At 39.0% G+C, this 26972-nt stretch overlaps 1 protein-coding gene across 1 annotated transcript in view; it reads right to left on the bottom strand.

Annotated features, from left to right (window-relative positions):
• Positions 1-6825: 6825 nt before the first annotated feature.
• Positions 6826-26972, bottom strand: part of LOC130357383 (zinc finger E-box-binding homeobox 1-like) — a 34097-nt gene continuing 13950 nt past the window's right edge. The window contains exons 4-7 of the mRNA XM_056560075.1: positions 19079-19184; positions 16630-17828; positions 11681-11825; positions 6826-7259 (exon numbers count right to left, since the gene is read on the bottom strand). Of these exons, the coding sequence (XP_056416050.1) occupies positions 6961-7259; positions 11681-11825; positions 16630-17828; positions 19079-19184 (1749 nt within the window). The 3' untranslated portion in view covers positions 6826-6960. The remainder of the gene's footprint in view (positions 7260-11680; positions 11826-16629; positions 17829-19078; positions 19185-26972) is intronic.

Here is a 26972-nt window from a genome sequence, read left to right as displayed (position 1 = left end):
GCAACAGTTGATTTAAAAGAAAATGTTTTCCAGTGGAATACCCCTTTAATAGTTACTCATCCTCCTCTCTTCATTTATTACTTCTCCACACCCGTTGTTAAATGGGTGCTGTCATTAAACATGCTTTTTAATATTTCATTCCTTATGCCAAATAAAAAACTTTTGTAATTGGCTTCCATAAAAAAAAAAGTTTGTTAGTTTTTTGGCTGTATACTTATAGAAACATAGAATGTGTCAGCAGATAAGAACCATTTGGCCCATCTAGTCTGCCCAATAATCTGAATCCTATCAGTAGTCCCTGGCCCTATCTTATATGAAGGATAGCCTTATGCCTATCCCATGCATGTTTACACTGTATTTGCAGGAAGGCTATTCCATGCATCCACTACTCTCCCAGTAAAGTAATACTTCCTGATATTACTTTTAAACCTTTGCCCCTCTAATTTAAAACTATGTCCTCTAGTGGTAGTTTTTCTTCTTTTAATCTCCTCTCCTCCTTTACCATGTTGATTCCCTTTATGTATTTAAAAGTCTCTATCATATCCCCTCTGTCTCTTCTTTCTTCCAAGCTATACATGTTAAGGTCCTCTAAACCTTTCCTGGTAACTTTTATCCTGCAATCCATGTACTAGTTTAGTAGCTCTTCTCTGAACTCTCTCTAGAGTATCTATATCCTTCTGAAGATACGGTCTCCAGTACTGCGCACAATACTCCAAGTGAGGTCTCACCAGTGTTCTATACAGCGGCATGAGCACTTCTCCCTTTCTACTGCTTATACCTCTCCCTATACATCCAAGCATTCTGCTAGCATTTCCTGCTGCTCTATTACATTGTCTTCCTACCTTTTAAGTCTTCTGAAATAATTACTCCTAAATCCCTTTGAGGTCAGGACTGGGACAAATATTATATATTCTGCCTGAAGGTTTTTAGGTCCCAGGTGCATTATCTTGCACTTATCCACATAAAATTTCAGTTGCCAGAGTTCTGACAATTCTTCTAGTTTGCCTAAATCCTTTTCCATTTGGCATTATCCCTCCGGGAACATCAACCCTGTTACATATCTTTGTGTCATCAGCAAAAAGACATACCTTACCATTGAGACCTTTTTCGATATCACTAATGAAAATATTAAACAAAATTGGTCCAAGTACAGATCCCTGAGGTACCCCACTGGTGGCAAGACCTTGCTCTGAATATACTCCATTGACTACCCTAATCCACTCAACAATATGGGAGTCCAAGCTCAATGACTGAAGTTTATTGATAAGTCTTCTATGTGGGACAGTGTCAAAAGCTAAAGTGTCAAAGTACTAAAATCTAGATATGCGATGTCTACTGCTCCTCCGCCCTCTATTATTTTAGTCACCCAGTCAAAAAAAAAATCAATAAGATTTGTTTGACATGATCTCCCTGAAGTAAACCCATGTTGTTTTTCATCTTGCAATCCATTGGATTTTACATGTTCCACAATCCTATCCTTTAGTAGGGTTTCTATTAATTTCCCCACTATTGATGTCAGACTTACTGGCCTATAGTTGCTTGATTCCTCCCTACTACCTTTCTTGTGAACGGGCATGACATTTGCTAATTTCCAATCTTCCGGGACGACTCCTGTTACCAGTGATTGGTTAAATAAATCTGTTAACGATTTTGCTAGCTCACCAATAAGCTCTTTTAATAATTTTGGGTGTATCCCATCAGGCCCTGTGACTTATTTGTCTTCACTTTAGACAGCAAACGTAGAACCTCTTTCTCTGTAAAGACACATGCATCAAACGATTCGCTAGTCTTCCTCTCTAGTCGAGGTCTTTTTCCTTCTTTTTCTTCTGAAAAAACTAAACAGAAGTATTCATTAAGGCAGTCAGCTAGCCCTTTATTCTCTTCTACATACCTTCCTTACTTTGCTTTTAATTTAGTTATTCCTTGTTTTAATTTCCTTTTTTCATTTATGAAGAATGTCTTATCCCCTTTTTTCACAGTCTGAGCTAGTTTTTCTTCTGCCTGCGCTTTAGACGTTCGTATAACTTGCTTGGCCTCTTTCTGCCTAGTCTTGTAGATTTCCCTATCTTCATTGTTCTGGGTTGTTTTATAATTACTAAATGCTAGCTTTTTGTTTTTTTTATGATTTTGGACACTTCTGCTGAGTATCACAGTGGTCTCTTCCTTTTTCTGCTTTTACTGACAAGTCTAATGCAATTTTCTGTTGCCTTCAATAATGTGTCTTTTAATTAGTCCCATTTCTCCTGGACTCCATGTAATCTGTTCCAGTCTGATAGGGACTCATTTATGACTAATCTCATTTTTGAAAAGTCTGTTTTTCTAAAATTTAAAACTTTTTGTTTTTGTGTGGTTTGACTCCTTCACTGTTCTTATATTAAACCACATTGACTGGTGATCACTAGATCCCAAGCTTTCGCCTACAATAGCATCATATACCAAATCCCCATTTGGGAATTTTGAATATCTGTACTCCTGGCAGAACGAGCTATCTCGGTTTTCCAGTTTACATCCGGAAGATTGAAGTCTCCCATAATGATAACTTCTCCTTTCATTGTCATTTTAGCTATTTCATTAACTAGTAGATCATCTAGTTCTTTAACTTGGCCAGGTGGTCTACATATCACACCTACACGAGTTACTGTCTGACTACCAAACTGCGATGTAACCCAAACTGACTCTATGTTGGCCTCACTAACTTGTATTAGGTTTGATTTTATGCTATATTTCACATATAGGGCCACTCCTCCTCCTTTCTTGCCTTCTCTGTCTCTTCTGTATAAAGAGTACCCTGGTATGGATATGTCCCAGTCATTACTTTCATTAAACCATGTCTCAGTAACAGCCAATAAATCTACATTCTCAGATGCCATTATTGACCCAAATTCATTGATTTTATTACCTAAACTGCGGGCATTTGTAGACAGGACTCAGAGCTTGTCATTTCTTGACCTCCTGTACTGCTGACATGTTCTGGCATTGTTTTTGGGGGGCAATTGGACTTATGGATCTTCACTCTTTTGCCCCCCCCCCCTTTCCTAGTTTAAATACTCCTTAGCAAATTTTTGGAATTGTTCATTACATTCGTTCCTTTGAGGGAAAGATGCAAACCATCTTTTTTGTACAGGTTTTTTAATTCCAAGTAGAGCTATCATGAGACACAAAGCCAAATCCTTGCTCTTGTCACTATTTACTAAGCTATAGGTTGAACTCCTTAATGCGCCTCTGCCTATCATTCTGAATGTTATGCACAGGCAGAACTTCAGAAAATGAAACAGTGGATGCACAATCCTGTACATCATTACCAAGTGTGATAAAAGATTCCTTCACCTCTGAAACTTTATTGCTTGTCCCTAGACGGACAAGAACATCCATGCCCCCTTCCTACTTTGCTTGCTTAACAATATTAAGAATACGTCTTCTATCTCTTCTAGCACCCGGGAGACATCTCACAAAACCATTTTCCTTAAGCTCCACACTTCTTATGATTGAATCACCCAGCAGCAGCTGCTTCCTTTCAGACTTTACTTTATCTTTTTTGTTCTTGGCTGCAGCCTTGCATATATTAGACATAGGAGTCATAGGAGTTGATGGTTCCTCACCCTCTTGCTTGAGCCAATATCCATGTTGCCCTTACATTCTGAGAGTGCTGCAAATGAATTATGGAGAACCACAGACTGTGGGACATTTCTTCTATCCACAACTCTAAGTCTTCCAGAACCTACAGTAACCCATCTGCCATTTCTAGGGGTCCTCTGTGGCAGTGGCATTGCAGCAGTCCCAGTCTGAGTTTGTTTAACAGATAATTTAAACATCTCAGATTTAAAAAATGCAATTTCCTGCTGCAGTAAGGAGAACTGACTACATATCTGACAGCATCCAAATGTCCAAAGAATGGAACATGAAATAAATGCACAATTTTTCATGCACTGAACTAAGTCTGCCATTTTAAAGAGGAGAAAAATTTTAAACAAACCAATCTTACCTTTTTTAGATTGTATCAACCTCCAGCCTACCTCCTGACTATCTGCTGCAATATCTCTCCACTGCACTTAGAAATAGCAGCACTTTGAATATGCAGCTAACGGCCATTTGGCCAGAACACATTCCGTCTGGTCAAAATCTCAGATTTTGGTCTCCTGCTTGTAATGGTAAAAGTTCAAACTCAGGAAGTGTTTCTCTGCACTGAGCTTGATTGACAGCTGCAAAGAGCATCACTGAAAGCAGCTGCACAGACCAAGCTGCACAGACTAAAAGCAGAACATAGCCTCAATGAAAGAAGCACAGAATGAAAGCTGCTGCACAGAGCCTGAGGTCTTCTATTCATCACCGCACTGCAGAGATGTGAGGGCGGAAGTGGTCCCCCAGCAGGCCTCAGTGAGATCATGCCTGCTGGGAAATACCCCCTTTCTTCTGCTGGAAGATTTCACTATGTGAGCAAGAATAAAGGTATGATACACAGCTTTTTAAAGCTCTGACATTTTTTTAAGGGTGGAAGTTTAGAGTGGCCAGCATCTGAGAACTCCCCCACTCTATCTCCTGCGATATTCCTGATGGATCGAGGATAACCAGTGCTGGAATCTCTGATATGGCGACCGACTCCGGGTGAGTGCGCTCTGAATTCTCTGGATGTATCATATGGAATACCTTGTTTCTGATAGAGGAGCACCACCCCCAGTCATAGTGCAGTCTACCCTCATGCCATAGACTCTATGTGCTAAATATATGTACCGGATTAGTGGACGTTTATGTGTCCGTATGACCGGATGAATATATAGCTGTGTATGTATCTAGCAGTGCCGGTGATTTCACCTCTTTGTATGTGTAGGAGTTTAGAGTTAGTTTAGAAAAGTTTATCTAGTGACAGGTACTCTTTAAACTTAATGGTCTTTGTGTTTTTTTTTTTTTACCTGTTCACATTATGTAACAAAAGCAGCAAAATAATATACCATTTTCTGGATGTCTTTATAACATTGATGCTTTGAGTTTTAAACTGTGAGCGCACCTGGCAGTGGTACCCAGTATTTCCAGTCTTCCTACCTAAACCATGTGTGAGAGGAAAAGCAACAATGACCTCATATCTCAACCACATATCCTAACCTCCTATAATGCCCTTATCTCCCAACCTCATATCCTGTCCTCATATTTCATCCTCATATCCTGTCGTCGCATATTGTCCTCATATCCCGTCTTCATATTCCATCCTCATATCCTGATCTCCTGTGGCAACCTCCTTTCCTGTGCCCAGGTGAAGCTGTGCTGTGATGAAGAGATTTCAGGCCAAAAATAGAAGAGGACTTGGCTTTGCAAGAGCAGTGAATTGTGTGATGGGGGTGGCTTGCTAGCCGAACCGACACATTCACTCAGAGTTTGTGAAGGAAAGTGGAGCTGGGCTGTGATGAAGAGATTGTGGTTCAAGGACCTGGGATGTGGGTGTATCAGGCAAAAATGATGGAAAAAAAGTAAAAATGGGCATGGCTTTCCAGAGGGTGTGATTTTGTTGGAGGGGTGAGACTTGCAAGCCTGGACCGACACACTCACCGGGAGATGTAGAGCACAGAATGCGGGGTAAGACCCTACCCTCACAAATGGTGGTGGGTTAGGGTTTATTTACCTATCCTGTATTTTAGATTAAATATATCATATATCAAAATATCTCCAAAATACCTTCATTAACTACAGTACCACCACAGAGAAAATAAAGCATTACACACTTATTATAGAAATCAACATACACTTTACAACTTGTCTACATTCTGACTAATATATAAAGGTCCTTGGTGGGAGAATCCCACTCTATGAACTCTCCAATAGCATATGGGAAAATAAGATTTCTAATGTAATGTAATGTGATGTTGAAAATTCAGTTCTAGCGTTGCATTAAGCATCATTCATTGTTAGTGAAACAGTTATTATCTGTTATTTTTGTATTTACTTATTTAAGCATTAATAGCACCAGTTTACACAGACATAAATATGTGGTTAGTTGAAATATACTTCAGATGACAATAACAATATGGGTACAGATTAGGCTAAAAGAGTGCATAGTGCCAGGGGCTTAACTACAGAGGGTGCAGAAGACTGTAATAGTTACACCTGGACCCAGAATACCGTGCAGAATACAATTCAGTCTATGAAAATGGACTGGGTAGTCTAAACCTACCATTATCCTATATCTTCCTGATGGACCCACTTCTGGCATTGGCTCTAAAAATGGAACGAAACCTGCCACAAATTGCTGTATGAGAAACCTCATTATGGATTTTGCATATGGGGTCCAGGAGCTTTAAGTTACATTTCTACATTTTAGTGCATTATTAAGGCTGAAATCACACATACAATTTTTGAAGTGGGTTCAAAATGAATTAGAAATACAAAAAATAGACTTATACTCCTAAGGTTAGACCCAGTTTAGTTGCCTGGCTGGTGCCACACATAGCGTTTTTAAGGAAAAAACAAACAAACAAATTTTTGGCATCATTTTACCTGAATTTTGTTTGTGAAAAACACTGCATTCAGATGTTAGCTGAAAGCCAATAGAGAAGTATAAGATATAATTTAGTAAGTTAAAGGGGTTATCCAGGAATAGAAATACAGAGCTGCTTTCTTTCAAAAACAGCTCGCCGTCTGTCTCCAGGTTGGGTGTGGCTCTGCAGCTCAGTTCCATTGAAGTGAAGGAGCCACACCCAACCTGGAGACAGACAGGGAGCTGTTTTGGAAAAAAAATTAGCTGTGTTTTTCTATTCCTGGATAACCCTTTTAATATGCATTTCCATTATTATAAATATCTGCACTACAGAAATTTTTTTTTTATGATACATGAATTCATTATTTGCTCAAATGAATCCTGGTCTTGATCTTGACAGTGTCTTCTCTCTGAATCTGGAGTCATGTGATAGATTGATCCACTTGCTTATAGAGAACTGCAGTGCCTTTTATTTGTAAAACCTTTGTGGTTTCTCCCTAAATCTGCACCACATTCATCAGTTCTCCAGGAGAATGCAACCCTGGGTAATTTCCAGACTGGTTAGATGTGTTTCCCCAAGTCATCTCACCATTTTCAGGGAGATCTGTATTATCTCTATGGCAGTAAGAATACCGATGATTCATATGCTGAGAGAAGGACCCAGAATGGGAGAATCTCTTGCCGCACTTATCACAACAGTATGGCTTTTCTCCTGAATGTAGGCGAATATGCTCAATGAGGTGATGCTTGTGTTTGAAGGCCTTATTGCAAACTTCACATTGATGTGGTCTATTTCCTAGATGTAGAAAAAAAAAAAACGTGAACATTTAATTGCTGAAGTTGACAAAAGCATTATAGCTTTTCACGTAACATAATATTTTCTAAGGGTTTTGGTGACCTTTAAAAAAGAAAGGTGTTAGCTACATATGGTTAATAATAAAAGAAAATAGGCATATACTAGCTTTTCAAAGCCCTGTTACTCCCACGCCAATAAGTTGGTAAACTCCCAGCTGTCGTTATTTTAATTAGTGCTGCAATGAAATGTCCTATTGTTCATGACAATGCTGACCAATCACCAGCTATAGACATGACACAGTGTCCATCAATAACTGACTGACAGGTTAAAGTGACAAGCATGACGGGGGAGATTTATCAAACTCTCTGCAGAAGAAAGAAGAAAAGTTGACCAGTTACCCATAGCAACCAATCAGATGGCTTCTTTCATTTTTGAAAAGGCCTCTGAAAAATGAAAGAAGCAATCTGATTGGTTGTTGTGGGGAACTGGTCAACTTTTCTACTTTCGTCTTCAGAGAGTTTGATAAATCTCCCCCGTCATGTCATGGAAAGAGTCCACCAAGGGACAGTGGGACCATCTCTACTGGTGCAGTGTGGAGTTGAAAGGTAAGTATTTCTTTGCTATATGTGTCTTATACAGATGTCCTACCATATTGCAATGGTTAACTATGGTAGTGCAGTTTAACCATTTGTAAGAAACTACTATACTAGCTTCCCAAGAGTTTCCAACAGACTTGTGACATGTACCTCCCCCTGTCCTCTGCAGCTCCTTCCAGTTTTCTGTTGCTCATTTTTTCTCCCTTCTTCCAAGACAAGATGGCAAAGAAGCTAATCACTGACTGTGACATCACTGCTGCCACAGCATAATATATATATATATATATATATATATATATATATATATATATATATACATACACACACAGTGGGGCAAAAAAAGTATTTAGTCAGCCACCAATTGTGCAAGTTCTTCCGCTTAAAAAGATGAGAGAGGCCTGTAATTTTCATCATAGGTATACCTCAACTATGAGAGACATAATGAGAAAAAAATCCATAAAATGACATTGTCTAATTTTTTAAGAATTTATTTTCAAATTATGGTGGAAAATAAGTATTTGGTCACACACAAACAAGCAAGGTTTCTGGTTCTCACAGACCTGTAACTTCTTCTTTAAGAGTCTCCTCTGTCCTCCACTCATTACCTGTATTAATGGCACCTGTTTGAACTTGTTATCAGTATAAGAGACACCTGTTCACAACCTCAAACAGTCACACTCCAAACTCAACTATGACCAAGACCAAAGAGTTGTCGAAGGACACCAGAAACAAAATTGTAGACCTGCACCAGGCTGGGAAGACTGAATCTGCAATAGGCAAGCAGCTTGGTGTGAATAAATTAAATGTGGGAGCAATTATTAGAAAATGGAAGACATACAAGACCACTGATAATATCCCTCGATCTGGGGCTCCACGCAAGATCTCACCCCATGGTCTCAAAATGATCACAAGAATGGTGAGCAAAAATCACAGAACCACTCAGGGGACCTCGTGGATGATCTGCAGAGAGCTGGGACCAAAGTAACAAAGGCTACCATCAGTAACACACTACGCCGCCAGGGACTCAAATCATGCAGTGCCAGATGTGTCACCCTGCTTAAGCCAGTACATTTCTGGGCTCGTCTGAAGAGCATTTGGATAATCCAGTATTGGGAGAATGTCTGAAACCAAAGTAGAACTTTTTTGTAAAAACTCAACTCGTCTTGTTTGGAGGAGAAAAAATGCTGAGTTGCATTCAAAGAACACCATACCTACTGTGAAGCATGGGGGTGGAAACATAATGCTTTGGGGCTGTTTTTCTGCTAAGGGACCAGGACAACTGATCCGTGTAAAGGAAAGAATGAATGGGGCAATGTATCGTGAGTTTTATAGTGAAAACCTCCTTCCATCAGCAAGGGCATTGAAGATGAAATGTGGATGGGTCTTTCAGCATGACAATGATCCCAAACACACTGCCCGGGCAACGAAGGAGTGGCTTCGTAAGAAGCTTTTCAGGGTCCTGGAGTAGCCTAGCCAGTCTCCAGATCTCAACCCCATAGAAAACCTTTGGAGGGAGTTGAAAGTCTGTGTTGCCCAGCAACAGCCCCCAAAACATCACTGCTCTAAAGGAGATCTGCATGGAGGAATGGGCCCAAATACCTTGACAGTGTGTGCAAACCTTGTGAAGACTTTCAGAAAATGTTTTTTGACCTCTGTCATTGCCAACAAAGGGTATATAACAAAGTATTGAGATGAACTTTTGTTATTGACCAAATACTTATTTTCCACCATAATTTGAAAATAAATTCTTTAAAAAACAGACAATGTGATTTTATGGATTTTTTTTTCATTACGTCTCTCATAGTTGAGGTATGCCTATGATGAAGATTACAGGCCTCTCTCATCTTTTTAAGTGGGAGAACCTGCATAATTGGTGGCTGACTAAATACTTAGCCCCGCCCCTCATGACATCAATACAAGTCTATGGGAGGGGCGTGACAGCCGTCACACCCCCTCCCATAGATTTGCATTGAACGGGCGTGGCGTCATGAGGGGTGGGGTGAGATGTCATGAGGGGGCGAAGCTATGACGTCACGAGCTCCCGACGCCGGCTCCAGCGTTCAGAACAGTTTGTTCCAAACGTTGAGCAGCGAAGTACCCCTTTAATGGTTTCAGTTCACACTTCAGTGATACAGAACACTTGACTTTTTCTGGAACTTAACTAGAACACTGTTGTAATGAATTATGCTTTTACTTTAGTTGGGTCAGTGTTTAAACAGACCTCAGATCAGTTTTACCTTCTCTTTGGCCCCCAGAATCTGACCTCATTAACTTCACAATATAACTTTTGCAAACTAGAACAACATGAGAGGAGGAAATGAGGAGAGAGCACACTAAGTACAGTAGGCAGCAAGTATCTGGAGCGGAGGAATATAGCTGATCAGAAAAGCAGATCCAAATCGTCAGCGATACCTGCGGGGTGCATGCACTAGATAAAGTTTCACAGAAACTGCAACACTAAACAGCATACATGCACTCACCGCTAGAAAGGTATCTGTACGTCCGAGAGTCCGGGGTCACGGGGTCTTGATAGGAGATGCTATGGAGCACTCAGAGGCAACGCCAGCCATTTCGTACGACGCTGCGTACTTTCAATGCCAGAAGAAGTATGCAGCATTACCTCTGAGCGCTCCATAGCGTTTCCTATCAAGACCCTGTGACCTCGGACGTACAGATACCTTTCTAGTGCTGAGTGCATGTATGCTCTTTAGTGTCCCACTTGGGTGAGCTGATTATCTTTCTCTGTATATCTATATATGGAGACAGTATGGGGGCATACAACTATTTAAAGGGACCAACAAATATATATAGGGGTCTAACACTATATATAGGCAGAATGGGGGCATACAACTGTATATAGGGGCCGACAACTATATATAGGGCAGTATGGGGGCTAACAACTATAAGTGTGGTAAAATGTGTTGGGAGAGGTATTTAATAAAATTGTTTTATTTCAACCCTTAATTATAGTATTTTAACACTTAATCTCATATTTTCGACCGTAACATCTACCTATGGACCACAAGTTTTATAGTCTCACAGTCCAAGGGCAGCTTTTCTAGGCACCTCATCCACACTCAGTACTTTGGTGTCAAACTACCTTTTTTTTATCCGCCCCTCTCTGACAGTCCTATCACCACCTTATTGCAGTCTTCATGTGTCACAATGCACCTCACCCCATAAAGTCAATAATACATATCACATTAAAACAGAGCAACAAGGGGTACTCTGCCCCTAACATAAAGGGGTGCTCCGCCCCTAACATCTTATCCCCTATCCAAAGGATAGGGGATAAGATGTCAGATCCCGCCGCTGGGGACCCCCTATCGTTACTTTACGACTCCGCCCCCTCGTGACGTCACGGCCCGCACCCCTCAATACAAGTCTATGGGAGGGGGCGTGGCGGCCATCACGCCCCCTCCCATAGACTTGCACTAAGGGGTCAGGTCATGATGTCATGAGGGGCGGAGCCATGACATCCCGATGCTCCGGCCCCTGTATGAGTTAGCTCTGTGCAGTAATGAAAGTGGGGTGCTGCAGCCGAGATCCCGGGGGTCCCCAGCGGCAGGATCTGACATCTTATAGGGGATAAGATGCTAAGGGCGGAGTACCCCTTTAAAGGGGTTCTCCACTGGCCAGCGTTCGGAACATTTAGTTCCAAACGTTGTGTGCGTGCTGCCAAGTCCCCTCATGACATCACACAACGCCCCCTCAATGCAAGTCTATGGGAGGGGGCTTGGCGGTCAAGCTAAATGTTCCGAACGCTGGCCAGTGGAGTACCCCTTTAGGGGGGTAAGCATAATATTTACCATTTTCCAATAATACCTGTATGTTCATATTTGTGTCGTAGAAGAGAACTGCTTTTCTGGAAACTCTTATTACACTGATCACAAGCATATAAACCATTCTCCGCTTTCTTGATCTTCTTTCGTGGTGCACTAACAGTTTGTTTCTCTTCCTCAGGGACATCCTTTAAGAAACAAACATTGAAGACAAGATTTACCTTTACACTTTTATAAAGCACTGTTTAAAAATACACTATCAATTGGTAATTCCAAGTCCAGCAGGCTTCATCATCCCAAACCCATTTCTTGTTTTGCCATTATTATCCCCTACAACTGATCTATATGTATGACCTGTGTCCCTACCTGATAGTATGTGGGTCTGTTGCCACAGTCCTCAAAGAGGAGCGTAGTATTATGCAAGCATTAAGTGGTTTTATTGCTTTATTAAACCTATTTATTTAACTCTTAAAGAATTACTGCCTCCTGCACTTAAAGGGGTATTCCGAAATTGTTTTCTATTTGACTATGCTAAAGGGGCTGTACAGTTAGTGTAGTTCATAATACAGTGTCTGTACCTGTGTGTGATGGTGGTCTCACAATTCTTCTGTGATTTTTGTCCCAATGTTTATTTTTAACAGCATACAAAATGACTGTTGTCTCAGGTTTTCCCAAGTTGCAGTGTGGCCCGAGACATTACATCACTACTCAGGTGTTCAGAGGAAACCTGCCTTTGCTTCAATGGGCAGAGCGACCGCTGGGTGGGAGGGAGATCATTCTGCAAAGAATTATAGTTTTGCAACAGCTGGAGGCTGGAAAACACTGGTCTATTGCATTAAAGGGATACAGATGTGTTTCAATGGGTGGGGTGGCTGATGTGTGGGAAGGAGAAAAGTGACCTCACACTTACAAACAAAGAATTATGGTATTGTATTTTGAGTGAACAAACTCCAACAGGAAATACCAGTTCACAAAAAGCTAGCCACAGTGTTATGGTAATCTCACAACATAGACATTTACCCCCACGACAAGTGCAGATCCTTCCTAAGCATGTCCATTACTGTCTGGCAGGTATGTACTAAAATCCCCTTATGGTGGATAACCTCTTTAGGCCATGAGCATGTTTAGGGTCCCGTCTGCAGTGAGGCCACCTCCACATGGTGGATGGGGGACATGTTTTTATCAAAAAGTGCGCAAAGAGACACAATTTTTGATCTTTAGTGCTGCTGCACCCTTTTTGGTGTTTGTGCATCTGGCACTGCTGCATGCACCGTGCATCTGGTTGTTGTACTGACTGTCTTTTTGTTTTTGCTGCACTCAAGTCATGATAATTTTACTGTAGAATTGATTTCAGTATTGATTACAATATGACTATGTATCATATCACAATTTTATGACATCTAAATTAGTATTTATATATCAGCACGGTGCCTTCCTGGTTAGCGTTGTTACCTTGCAGGGCTGTGGTCCTAGGTTCAAATCCCCTCAAGGACAACACCTGCAGCAAGTTTGTACAGTGGGGATCAAAAGTTTGGGCACCCCAGGTAAAAATTTGTATTAATGTGCATAAAGAAGCCAAGGAAAGATGGAAAAATCTCCAAAAGGCATCAAATTACAGCTTAGACATTCTTATAATATGTCAACAAAAGTCAGATTTTATTTCCATCATTTACACTTTCAAAATAAAAGAAAACAAAAAATGGCATCTGCAAAAGTTTGGGCACCCTGGAGAATTTATAGCATGCACTGCCCCCTTTGCAAAGCTGAGACCTGCCAGTGTCATGGATTGTTCTCAATCATCATCTGGGAAGACCAGGTGATGTCAATCTCAAAGGTTTTAAATGCCCAGACTCATCTGACCTTGCCCCAACAATCAGCACCATGGGTTCTTCTAAGCAGTTGTCTAGAAATCTGAAACTGAAAATAGTTCACACTCACAAAGCTGGAGAAGGCTATAAGAAGATAGCAAAACATTTTCAGATGTCAATATCCTCTGTTCGGAATGTAATTAAGAAATGGCAGTCATCATGAACAGTGGAAGTTAAAGCAAGATCTGGAAGACCAAGAAAAATATCAGACAGAACAGCTCGCAGGATTGGGAGAAAAACTATTCAAAACCCATGTTTGACTGCACAATCTCTTCAGAAAGATCTTGCAGACACTGGAGTTGTGGTACACTATTTCACTGTAAAGAGATACTTGTATAAATATGGTCTTCATGGAAGAGTCATCAGAAGAAAACCTCTTCTACGTGCTCACCACAAAAATTTGAGTTTGAACTTTGCAAATGAACAAATAGACAAGCCTGATGCATTTTGGAAACAAGTTCTGTGGACCGATGAGGTAAAAATTTTTACTTTTTGGCCGGAATGAGCAAAGGTACGTTTGGAGAAGACGAGGAACAGAATTTAATGAAAAGAACCTCTGTCCAACTGCTAAGCATGGGGGTGGATCAATCATACTTTGGGGTTGTACTGCAGCCAGTGGCACAGGGAACATCTAACAAGTAGAAGGAAAAATGGATTAAATAAAATTTCAGCAAATTTTGGATGCTAACTTGATGCCATCTGTGAAAAAGCTGAAGCTAAAGATAGGATGGCTTCTACAAATGGATAATGATCCTAAACACACCTCGAAATCCACGGGGGATTACATCAAGAGACATAAACTGAAGGTTTTGCCATGGCCTTCACAATCTCCTGACCTCAACATAATTGAAAATCTATGGATAGACCTTAAAAGAGCAGTGCGTGACAGACAGCCCAGAAATCTCAAAGAACTGGAAGACTTTTGTAAGGAAGAATGGGCAAAGATACCTCAAACAAGAATTGAAAGACTCTTGACTGGCTACAAAAAGCATTTACAAGCTGTGATACTTGACAAAGGGGCAAGTACAAGATATTAACTCTGCAGGGTGCCCAAACTTTTGCTGATGCCATTTTTTAGTTTTCTGTTATTTTGAAAGTGTAAATGATGGAAATAAAATCTAACTTTTGTTGACATATTATAAGAATGTCTAATCTGTAATTTGATGCCTTTTGGAGATTTTTTCATCTTTCCTTGGCTTCTTTATGCACATTAATACAAATTTTACCTGGGGTGCCCAAACTTTTGATCCTCAATGTATATCGCCACCCCCCCTTGTTGCTGTGGGTTTTCTCCTACACTTGGTTCCTCAAGTTACAATATTAATCGGTTCCTGAACGATCATTGTATGTTGAAACCAGTAATGGGTTCTGCAGCCCCAAAATGTCATCCAAAAACAGGAAAGAGTGAGGATTAAAGAAAAATAAGTAGTTAACTAATACAGATAAAGCAAGTCCTTACAAAGAAGTAAGAAAGATCTGCTGGGAGCTGTAAATCACTGTCTATGTAGAGGACAGGAGCTTCTTCAGGGTCCTGTACAGTACACACAGTGTCCTAAAAAAGTAATATGGAGCCGCCCTCATCTGGTGTCCAAAGAAGCAGCTATCCCTGGCACAGGTAAAGAGTAGTACAGAACATGTAATACCTCCCTGTACTGTAGGAGGTGCTACCAGACAGCCAGTCAGTGCATGCACTTCAGTAATACAGGTGTTTTACCAGTGAATGCCCATTCTAATTGGTCGGTTCTTCCAGCCATTGACATGTTTTTCAGATCTGGACTTTCTGTACTTGTATTGTATTGTATGTTGAGTCTGGTTTAAAGTTACAATGGTCCAGAAAAGACCATTGTATGCTAAAACTATTGTATGTTTAGGCCATTGTAAGCTGAGGGATCAATGTATGTATGCATATATATATATATATATATATATATTGAAATAATTGTAAGTCCCAACAGAGGCCAATTTGAGTGATGATTGTGTACAGTGCTGTGTAATATGTTTGCGACATATAAATAAAAATTAATGTATTCATTATTAAGAAATGTGCGAAACAACAAATCTTTTACATCCATTAAGGTTACGGAGAAGATATAAGACGACAACTTACAATCTACCTTCTAGAAACCATGAGCATTCTCATGTCTCTGCATGTTATACAAAGGTATCTGCTCTACTTACTAATATTAGATGCAGAAGAGACAATTTATTAGTGATAAAACCACTTCTATTTCTGTAAATCTTAAGTTTCGCTGAATTAAAAAACTCCTAAGTGCTGCCTGGAAAGTCTCCTCACCTTTCACTCACCTTTTAAATAAAATTGATCTTTTAGCTTTTGGTTAAGTGAATCACATAGTACTATATACTACAAATCCTCGTTTTGCCAGTGGTACCTATCTGGAGTTGACTAATTTCATATGACTCCGACAAAAAAATTGTGAAAAACTCCACGTTGTAAGTACAGAGGTATTATACCATAGAAATATCTCTATAGATACCACTGTACTAGAGATGTATAACCTCTGTGCACTGTCATACAGGCTCCATGAAGTGAATAAATAAACAAAAAAAGGACCTCTAAACATCAGGCGCTGTTTTCTTCCAGGAAAAAAAGAATACTGCGTGTCAGAGTATAGTTCCAATGCCCTTAGCCACTTGTTTATTGAAAATAAAATAAAAGGGCAATGACATGTTTAGAGGGTTCTTTCTTGAAAATAACAAAATAAAAGAGCACGACGCGAAACATGTCGTTGCTCTTTTATTTTGTTCTTTTCAAGAAACAAGTGCCTAAGGACATTGGAACTATATTCTGACAGACAGCAACCTTTATTTCCACAAAGAAAACAGTGCCTTATGTTTAAAGGTCCTTTTTTGTTCATTTCTTCACTCCATGTTAACGGGACAAGGAAATATCCATCATGTGACCTTCTGGGCTCTGCAGTTTTCTCCAAGGATCTGTACTACCTCTTTTAGGGGTGATATGCGCATTTACTTCTAGAAAAGGTGAGCGGCCATCTTGACAGCCATCCTCTTATTAACCGATCCCTCTGAGGGACTCCACGTCTGTCAACGAGCTCTAGACACATCTGTTTTTAATATCCCTTTAAAGAACAAGTTTTTGACTCACCAGGGGTGCAAAGTCTTCGCTTTTTCTTTCCAGGTTATTTGGCTGGTCTTCATAAAAGCAGTTTATAAAGGGGCAAAATGAGAGTCCACTGAAACTGTGGTTAATATGCAGAAATGGATAGCGACTCTGAATGAAGTTGTGCAATACATTTGGCAATAAGCATGGCAAATTGTGGGACCCATGCTGTGGCTCAGTGTAAGGTAAGAATGAATCCGGCCTGGAACCTTTACTTCTAAATGTATAATTTGCATGCTTCAAGGACTGGTCACAAAGAAGTGTCCTCACATGTGGATTGCTGCGTATTTTTGGGACAGATAAGTCTAGCGGCTCAATCTGGGGCTCTTTTGGGACTTTGTCAGATAATGCAAAATTTTTTATGGAATCTGATATAATTTGTTCTGAACTATAGTACTGACTTGGATGGCAGCGCCCTGCGGTTTCCAGTCTGCAGGCAGGAGATAACAGTTTTTGTGGACAATTTGAAGATAAAGACTGGTCCAATCCATTGTCTTTTGTTACTTGCTGTTCTTTTTCTGTTTCTAAGTTCTCTATTCTCAGTTTCCTTTGTGGACTATTTGTATATATTGCTGAATTTTTTACTATCGTTTCAGTAGGAAGGTCTCTGTGGTACAGAGTTAGGGGCCTTGTATTTTCTTCTGTTTCATAGAGATGACTTGAAGTCAGTGTTTCCGGTTGGTACTTTCCCCACTGAGAGACACCAGCACTTTGGTAGTCCATTTCCTGTTTCTTTAAAGAGTCCCATTGTCTAAGATTATCTTCTGACCACCTGCTGGAACTAATTTGTTTCAAATTCTTCCAGCAGTCATTACCAAAATGCCAAAGACCCGGCGCCTTTTCCAACTGTGGGCTCATAGCCATGCCATAGGAAATGTTCTCAAGAGATCCCTGGGCGATATCAAAATCATGGCTACACCATGTGACATGTGGGGCTGGTAAAGGTTCAGCAACCGGGTGGTATATTAACCAGTTTTTACTATGAGAGTGTTGTAGTTTGAATTGATCACTATACTTTTGTACAAAGTCAAGTTCTCCAGGTAGGGAACAGGGATGCATGAATGGAGGCACCATGGAATTGCTGTCTTTATAGGGAAAGCATTTCCTATTGTTTAAGTGAGAGCTGTAAGACCCAGAATGGGAGAACCTTCTTTTGCACTTAGAACATTCATAGGGTTTTTCTCCTGAAGAAACAAAAAGAGAAACATATTTACCAGCTATTTATTTTCTTTAGTGTTAGCTACATTTAAGTCTGAAACACACCTACTGCACCATTTCTAGCTCAGGCTTCTGGTCTACGGTTCCTTATATTTTCACTCTGAAGGACTATGGAGGGCATGTATCATCGTAGGTGTAGGTGAAGCATTTTTGTACACTTTATATTTTGTGTGCTAAAATGTGTAGGAGCACCACATTTATTAAATGGTCGCAGGGCATTTGATACATTTTGTGCAGGTACACATTTTCTGAAATTTCACTTTAGACACACACCAAAAATCTAAGCTAAATCTGGGCTGATACATTTTTAATACTTTATGCTAAAAAATTAGCAACTTTAAAAAAAATAAAATAATTCATTACCACTGCAAAAGTCTAACCTTAAAGGAGTACTGCAGCCTTAGACAACTTATCCCCTTTCCGCATTTGGACCCCCCATGATGGGGCCTGGCTCTGCCACAGCTCTCCCCATGCAGGAGGTGTGTTGACCACAGCATGGTGCCCATAGAGCTGAATGGAGGGGACGTGTCTGTCGACCTCTGCCGTATCCCTGCTGGACCCATGCCGTACTTCATTTATTTCAGTAAATTAATCGGGGTAAGCTGTTTACTTTGGTTGGCTCATTTTCCTACCATATCCATTTATTGAATCAGACTGAAAACTGCTTTTCAGTTTGGTTCAAAAAACTGGATACAGTCAGAAAATGAGCCAACCAAAGTCTCTAAATGAATGGCTTCGTAAGAAGCATTTCAAGGTCCTGGAGTGGCATAGCCAGTCTCCAGATCTCAACCCCATAGAAAACCTTTGGAGGGAGTTGAAAGTCTGTGTTGCACTGTGACAGCCCCAAAACATCACTGCTCTAGAGGAGATCTGCATGGAGGAATGGGCCAAAATACCTTAACAGTGTGTGCAAACATTGTGAAGACTTACAGAAAATGTTTGACCTCTGTCATTGCCAACAAAGGGAATATAACAAAGTATTGAGATGAACTTTTGTTATTGACAAAATACTTATTTTCTACCATAATTTGCTAATAAATTCTTTCAAAATCAGACAATGTGATTTTATGGATTTTTTTTTCTCATTATGTCTCTCATAGTTGAGATGTAAGTTTGATGAAAATTGCAGGCCTCTCTCATCTTTTTAAGTGGGAGAACTTGCACAATTGGTGGCTGACTAACTACTTTTTTGCCCCACTGTATACTAGGCACTTACCGCTATGTATACGAAAGTGTTCTTTCAAATGATGTTTGAACTTAAATGATTTTCCACATTCCACACATTTAAATTTCCTATTTTCTGTTATATTCTTCACTGTAGTCTGGAAAAAGATAACATGTTTGTCAAAATTACTGCAATAAAAACACACAAAAACACACGCACAAAAAAAAAATTTAAATCACTTTTGGTTTGGCATACCGCCAGCTTGTTTATGAACAGTTAAAGTGATTGTATCACCTAGATTTTATTTCTGATTGAAAATGTGTTATTTCATTTTTTTTGTCTATTATGGGGGAAATCATCTTGCCAGAGCTTTTTTTTTTCAACACATTTAAAGCAAGCTCCATGACCCAAGGTGCAATAGACTGGAAAATACCCTATTGACCTAGGCATGCCTGTGCAGTGGCCATTCCATAGAGATGGAGGAGGCTGAGCAGTGACTTTCATCTACTCTAAGTCTAAGTTTCCACTAGTTTTTGTTTGGGGCGTTCTGCCCAAGAAAATGCCAAACCGGCAAACCATTTTTTCAGTGAATAAACACTGCGGCCAGATGTTAGCTGCAAGTCAATAGAAAAACGCAAAATGCCATATCCAATTTGCGTTTTTCATTTTTTTTTTTTTTTATCCTTTTGGCGTTTTTAAGCTCCTTGGCAGTTTTTCAAAATCGCAGCATGTTGAGACTATGGCGTTTTTTTAACTAAAATCGTGGCATTTTTTTAAATAAAATTTCGCAGGGTATCATTAAAAATAAAAAAAATAAAAAAAAGATACATTAGGGATGGAAAAGTTGTATTTAACGAAATTTTTATAACAAAAGTTTTATTAATTTTTAAACAGGGAATAATTTATGTGGACGGGCAGGGAACTCAAAATGTAGCTGACAATAATAAAAATGTAGAAAGGTGCGGCCATCTATACTTTATACAGGAGGATCGCAGCAGGTGTCAGGAGTGACACCCGCTGTGATTTGTCCTTAACTGCAGGTACTACTGCTCTCAACATGGAGCACACTCTGCTCCATGCTGGGAGCTGCAGTACCTGCATTAATAGACAGATCACAACAGGCTTTCTCCTGCGCTCGCATCTCTGTACTATAATCCGGGCTGGCCAAGTGATGTAAATAGAAATTCCCAAAGCACGCACACATTATTAAACACACTAATAAAATAAATTACTAATAAAAAGTTTAACAACATTAATTATAAAAAAATATATTATTTTTACATTTAAATGGCCCCTTTCTACATTTTTATTATTGTCGGCTAAATTTTTTAGATCTCTGCCCACCCACATAAATTGGTCCCTGTTTAAAAATTAATTCAAATTTCATTATAAAAAACGACAAAAAACAGACACAGAGAGCGCTCCGTAGTGCAATTAAAAGGGGAGTAAAAGATGCATGCAATGATAAGTTGCGCTTACCCGAGAAATTGTGCTGACAAGCAGGCATAACTCTGGTGAAAGTGTGAGTAATAGATTCCAATGTGCAGCCGGTCTTTCTCCACCACTTCGTGGTGTGCAATAATCCAAATAATCCTCCAAATCACTAGGGGTTAATCCAGGCGCAGGCAATGGATAGCAGTAAGTGCAGCAGTGCTGATATAGGTATTCGTGTGAATAATAGGATCAATGTAAAAGTAACCAAAGGTCATTTAATCGGCACAACGCGTTTCAATGCCGAGGCAGGCATCTTCCTCAGGTTCACATAAATAATACAAAAATACATGTTTTATACAAAAAAGTACCGTATTCCTGAAGACAATTGACCCACGTCACGCCGCAAAACCGGGCTCCAGGAAAGGGCGGAAGCCTCGTCACGCCACAGGACTGGGCTCCAAGGAAAAGGGCGGAAGTGAATCAAGAGGCCAGAGAAACGGAACGGAAGCTGTCAGGGAAAAAATAGGTATAACAAGATACATAAAAATTATAATAGAAAAAAACCTCATACATTCTAAAAGACGATATAAATGGCACAGACAAAAAAATTTAAAATAATCCAAATCAGCTATACTGTATTCTCAATGGTCTCATTTAACCCATCCGGGTGCAGACATTTCAACTGATAAATCCAGTAAAATTCTTTATTAATTAACTTTTGGAAACAATTGCGTGTGTCCAACGGTATTCTATCTATAATAATTAGTTTTAATAGTTCCGGATTCTTATCATGCGAATGTGCAAAGTGGCGCAATACGCTATGTAAGGGAAAACCTTTCCGAATGTTGAATCGGTGAGTGTTCATGCGGGACCGCACCGTCTGAACGGTGCGGCCCACATACTGTAATTTGCACGGACACTCTAACAGATAGATGGCATAATCCGTTTCACAGTTATAGTTGGTTTTTACGGAAAATGATTCATATGTGATATTGGATTGGAACAAACTACAATTATCCTGAATAATGTTGCAACATAAGCAACGTAATTTATTGCACTTGTTATTACATTTATCGTTTCTAGATTTTTTAAAACCTTTATTTGTAGTTATATCGTTCTTTAATTTACTAGGAGCCAGGTAGTTACGTAGGGACATAGGTTTTCTATATGTGATTCTTGGTTGAATAGGTACCAGATCTTTCAAAATAGGATAATTTTTCACTCATGGCCAATGCTTAATTAGAATTCTATGAATAGATTGAGATGCACAATTAAACGTAGTTAAAAAATTATGTTTGATATCATTATTCTGCGTATTTCTAACTGGTTTGTTTTTAATTTGTGTTAAATCTTTTTGTTTAAGATCTTTAGTTTTATTATACGCTTGTGCCAAAATCTGTTGGGGATATCCCTGTTCAATAAATCTCTCTCTTAATATACCCAACTGAATTTTAAAATCAGTGTCATCTGAGCAGTTTTTACGTATCCTTAAATATTGCCCATAGGGCACATTCCGGAGCCATTTAGGATAGTGACAACTCCGGAAGTCTAAAAACTGTTAACATCTACAGATTTAAAAAAAGTTTTTGTCTTCAAAAGGCCATTACAGGTTTTAAAAAACTCCAAATCAAGAAACTGCACGGATGATTCTTAATAATGAGGGGTAAAAGTAAGTCCATATGTGTTATTGTTAATAAAATTAACAAAATCTAATGCTTGTTGATGTGTTCCGGTCCATAAAATAAAAAGATCGTCAATGTATCGTCTATAAAAATATATAAACTTAAAAAATGAAGAGTCAGGCTGTGCGATGCATTGGGACTCGAATCGCCCCATGAACAAATTAGCATAACTAGGGGCGAAACGAGTTGATCTGCCTGAAAACCTGACAATTAAAACTAAAACAATTATGTTCTAAAATAACTCGAAATCCTTCAATTAAAAAATCACATTGATCCGTATTCAAGACTTCATCAGGTTTAAAAAATGTAAAATGGCCTGAATGCCTAAGGTGCTTTCAATATTAGAATAAAGTGACGATACATCTAAAGTGAGAAAAGCGTAGTTTTCAGGAAGGTCTTATAAATTGAGTTCCCTAATCATCTGGGCCAAATCTTTCAAATAGGTGGGTAATTGCACTGCGAAAGGTTGTAGGACTAAATCAATATAATGTGACAAGTGTCAAGTAATCGACCCGATCCCCGATATAATCGGGCGACCGGGAGGGTTAGTGGTGCACCATATATATCGTCTTTTAGTATGTATGAGGTTTTTTCTATTATAATTTTTATGTATCTTGTTATACCTATTTTGTTCCTTGACAGCTTCTGTTCCGTTCCTCTGGCCTCTTGATTCACTTCCGCCCTTTTCCTTGGAGCCCAGTCTTGTGGCATGATGAGGCTTCCGCCCTTTCCTGGAGCCCGGTTTTGCGGCGTGACGTGGGTCAATTGTCTTCAGGAATACGGTACTTTTTTGTATAAAACATGTATTTTTGTATTATTTATGTGAACCTGAGGAAGACGCCTGCCTCGGCATTGAAACGCGTTGTGCCGATTAAATGACCTTTGGTTACTTTTACATTGATCCTATTATTCACACGAATACCTATATCAGCACTGCTGCACTTACTGCTATCCATTGCCTGCGCCTGGATTAACCCCTAGTGGTTTGGAGGATTATTTGGATTATAAAAACTATACATTTTGTTAAATACATTTTTTACATCCCTACAGCATCCTTTTTTTTGGCTCCCAACAAATATTGAAAAAAACGCCATAGGGGTCAAAAATGCAATTTCCACTCAAAGGCAAAAACACAGGAAAATGCTGTGATGTTTTTTCTGGCGTATTTTCTTGCATTTTTTGGGGGGCCAGGAAAAAGAAAAACAAGTGGAAACTTGTCTGTAGTTCTGCAAGAGCTGGAGGTACACAGCTGGAGAATACACAGCTCTAAAACAGAGTTTTACAAAGATTGTACCCCCAGCTGTTGCAAAACTACAACCCCCATCACATGGGAGTTGTAGTTTAGAAATATCTGAAGGCTGTAGTGGTGCAATGGTGATCTCCTATACTGGATACCAACACACTTTACTGCTGGTATCCAGTATGCTGCAAAATACAGAGTAGTCTGCATAAAGATGGATGACCCCTAATGGCGGCTATTTTAATTTTTTATTTTTTATTAAAATTTACCTTTTTTTTTACATAAATCTATGTTTAAAAAAGTCATCATATCAGTAGTACTACAAAATACAAAAAGTTTTTCATAATGTCAGTTCCTCTTTAAGCATTTTTTGTAGTTTTGTGGTCAGATGTTACATTCAGGTCTATAAAATGAAATAGAAAGTGTCTGCAAAATGTCAGTTTGTGGCTTTTATTGGGGGGGGGGGGCAGTGATACTTTTGTTCAAAATGAAACATGCTCTGGGCATTGGGGTATTTTTTGATATGTTTATAGACTTTCTAGACTTGATATGTTTATAGACTTTCTAGACTTGATATGTTTATAGACTTTCTAGACAAACACATGTACAAAATTACAATATTGAAAAATGCCACAAAAACTTTTTTTTTATATTTATACACAGATCAAAGTACAGGGTCATGTACTGTCTATATTTCTTTTACCATTGTAGCTTTCATTTTGACAACAAACAAATTGTACTTAAGCACAGTATGTTGATACTTCCCTAGTGCTGCAGTTTCTAAATGAATGGTGTGACATAAGTTACTTCTCTTGTTATCTTTCTTTCCCCACAACCATGTGAAAAAGTAAGGTCAACCCATGTAAAATTGTTAGCTAAAAATAAATAAATAAGATAGACGGACATGTCAATAAAAAACAAACTGACTTTACAAGCATTTATTGAACATTCCCATCCACGTGTGATTTTCTTGTGAAATGTTCCATGCTAAGATTTAGGGAAAATTGTGCTATAAAACTGTTCCATGGGACACCATAAAAAATCTCCATTCCCAGCCTGTAACAGTGATTTCCATGTAATTTTGCAGCATGATATTGATGACACTTCCTGTATGCACCATAAAAACTGGGACACCCATTTAGACATAGAGTAAAATTTACATTGTGGGGATCATCTGTGGAACCTGCAGTATATCCCAATCAGGTAAATATGGATAGTTGTCACATATTAAATTATTTTTCCTTTTGAATATTTCCTTTTTGCCACATTGTTGTATTTTGTATTCTGTTACAGCATTTACTGCTGTGAAACATTGAAATACTGTAGGATATTACCCTGGGGGGATGCTCCCCACCTTTGCTCTTTTGGGGTTGGTGTTGTTTTAAGGGTGAGAGAAATTAATAGGAGGGTTGCGCTTATGTATTGTTGTATTTTGTATATCAATAAACTTTGGAATATAGTAAGAGTAAGTCGGTTTTTGTAGGTTTTGTAACATTTATCATTGTCAAGTTTTGGATGTATGTCACTTGTTCTTCCCCCCATATTTATCAGAGGTGCACGTTCTTCATTAAAAGCAAAGTAGCTTAGATGTAGACAAGTTTTTATTGTGTCCTCGCTATATCCAGAGATAACATGTCACCAGCGACGTGGCCAAGCGCATGCGGACCAGGGAGCACCTGGTAAGTTTGGCACACTGCGCACATAGTCTGATTGGCCAGGCATTTTTAATGGACACGTATATAAGGGCACCCCTGTATCCCCACCTCACCACTCCTGGAAGAAGCATTAACGAAATGTGTTGGATGGTAATAGTTAGTGTGCAGTTTGAGCTGATACGATCCAGATTACTAGAGGATCTTTTTGTTTGATTATTGGATCTATTTGGTCAACAATACATATTTATTGCCCTATTGTGAGCTTGCTGCTAGGTGTCATATGGGATACATTGCATCTATAGTTCTGTGATTTATTCACTTGATAAGCACTTGCACTTTATATTGATATTGTCATATTTGCATATTATAGTGCAATATATTTGTATCTATTTATGAATTATTAATTAATTAATGGGCAGAGTGCAATCAATTTATGATCACCAGGAATATTATGTAGCACTTTACCATTGATTACAATAATTGTTTATTGTGTTTTAAAGGGATATTTTGGGATTCAATATTGTTATACAATAAAGATTAATTAATTTCTAACTCAGTATTGCTCTTGTAATTTGAGGAAAGGTTCTTGTAGGTCGAATACATTTCTTGACTTGTGTGTAGAATTTCAAGCAAGGGATACTATTAATGTAGGATTTAAAGGAGTACTCCGCTGAAAAACATATTTTTTTAAAATCAACTGTTGTCAGAAAGTTAAACAGATTTGTAAATTACTTCTATTTAAAAATCTCTACCCTTCCAGTACTTATCAGCCGCTGTATGCTCCACAGGAAAATCTTTCCCCCCCCCCTTTCTGTCTGACCACAGTGCTCTCTGCTGAAACCTCTCTGTTTATGTCAGGAACTGTCTAGAGTATGAGCAAATCCCCATAGCAAACCTATCCCGCTCTGGACAGTTCCTGACATGGACAGAGGTATCAGATAGAAAGGAAATTCAATAAGAAAAGAACTCCCATGTGAAAAAAATTCCAACTTTTTACCACCAAATAACCAATGATAAAGGTGATTTTCCCAAATCACATTATATTGAGTGAAGTATATTTACATATATTAAAAACAAATTTTTGATGGGTGTCCTTATTTTTCCACAATTAGATTTAAAGGGGTACTCCAGTGGAAACCATTTTTTTAAAATCAACTGGTGCCAGAAAGTTAAACAGATTTGTAAATTAGAAATGTAGAAGAATGTGAAATGAGCGAAGAAGTTTGTCGCTACCTGGACATGGTGAGTGCCGCTCATTTCACATTCTTCTACACGTCTGATTTATTATCCTGTCAAGGCTGAGCCCCCCACCGGAGGTGACGCTTGTACACACCTGTTTCTGCTAAGGAGTGGTTTTTGGCTGTATGGCTGGCTGTGTCGAACGCTGTTTCTTGTTGCAGCAACATTTGTAAATTACTACTATTAAAAAATCTTTACCCTTCCAGTACTTTTTAGAAGCTGTACGCTACAGAAGAAATTCTTTTCTTTTTGAATTTCTTTTTTGTCTTGTCCACAGCGCTCTCTGCTGACACCTGATGACCGTATCAGGAACTGTCCAGAGCAGGAGAAAATCCCCATAGCAAACCTATGCTGCTTTGGACAGTTCCTGACACGGAAAGAGGTCTCAGCAGAGAGCACTGTGGACAAGGCAAAAAAAATTCAAAAAGAAAAGAATTTCCTCTGTAGCATACAGCTGCTAATAAGTACTGGAAGGGTAAATATTTTTTAAATGAAGTAATTTACAAATCAGTTTAACTTTCTACATCAGTTCATTTGAAAAAAAAAAAAGTTTTCCATCGGAGTACCCCTTTAAGTAGTGATATGTCACATAGACAAATAAGAAAAGGTGTAATAAATGGACTATAATCAGTTATTCACGAAAAATGTCTGTATGTTTGTAGATAGCATCTCCTTACATGCTAAATACAATCACT

This window comes from Hyla sarda, chromosome 2 (assembly GCF_029499605.1).
Source record: "Hyla sarda isolate aHylSar1 chromosome 2, aHylSar1.hap1, whole genome shotgun sequence".
Classification (NCBI taxonomy): Eukaryota; Metazoa; Chordata; class Amphibia; order Anura; family Hylidae; genus Hyla; species Hyla sarda.
The sequence above is the reverse complement of the archived record's forward strand: the minus strand, read 5'-3'. Positions and strand labels throughout refer to the sequence as shown.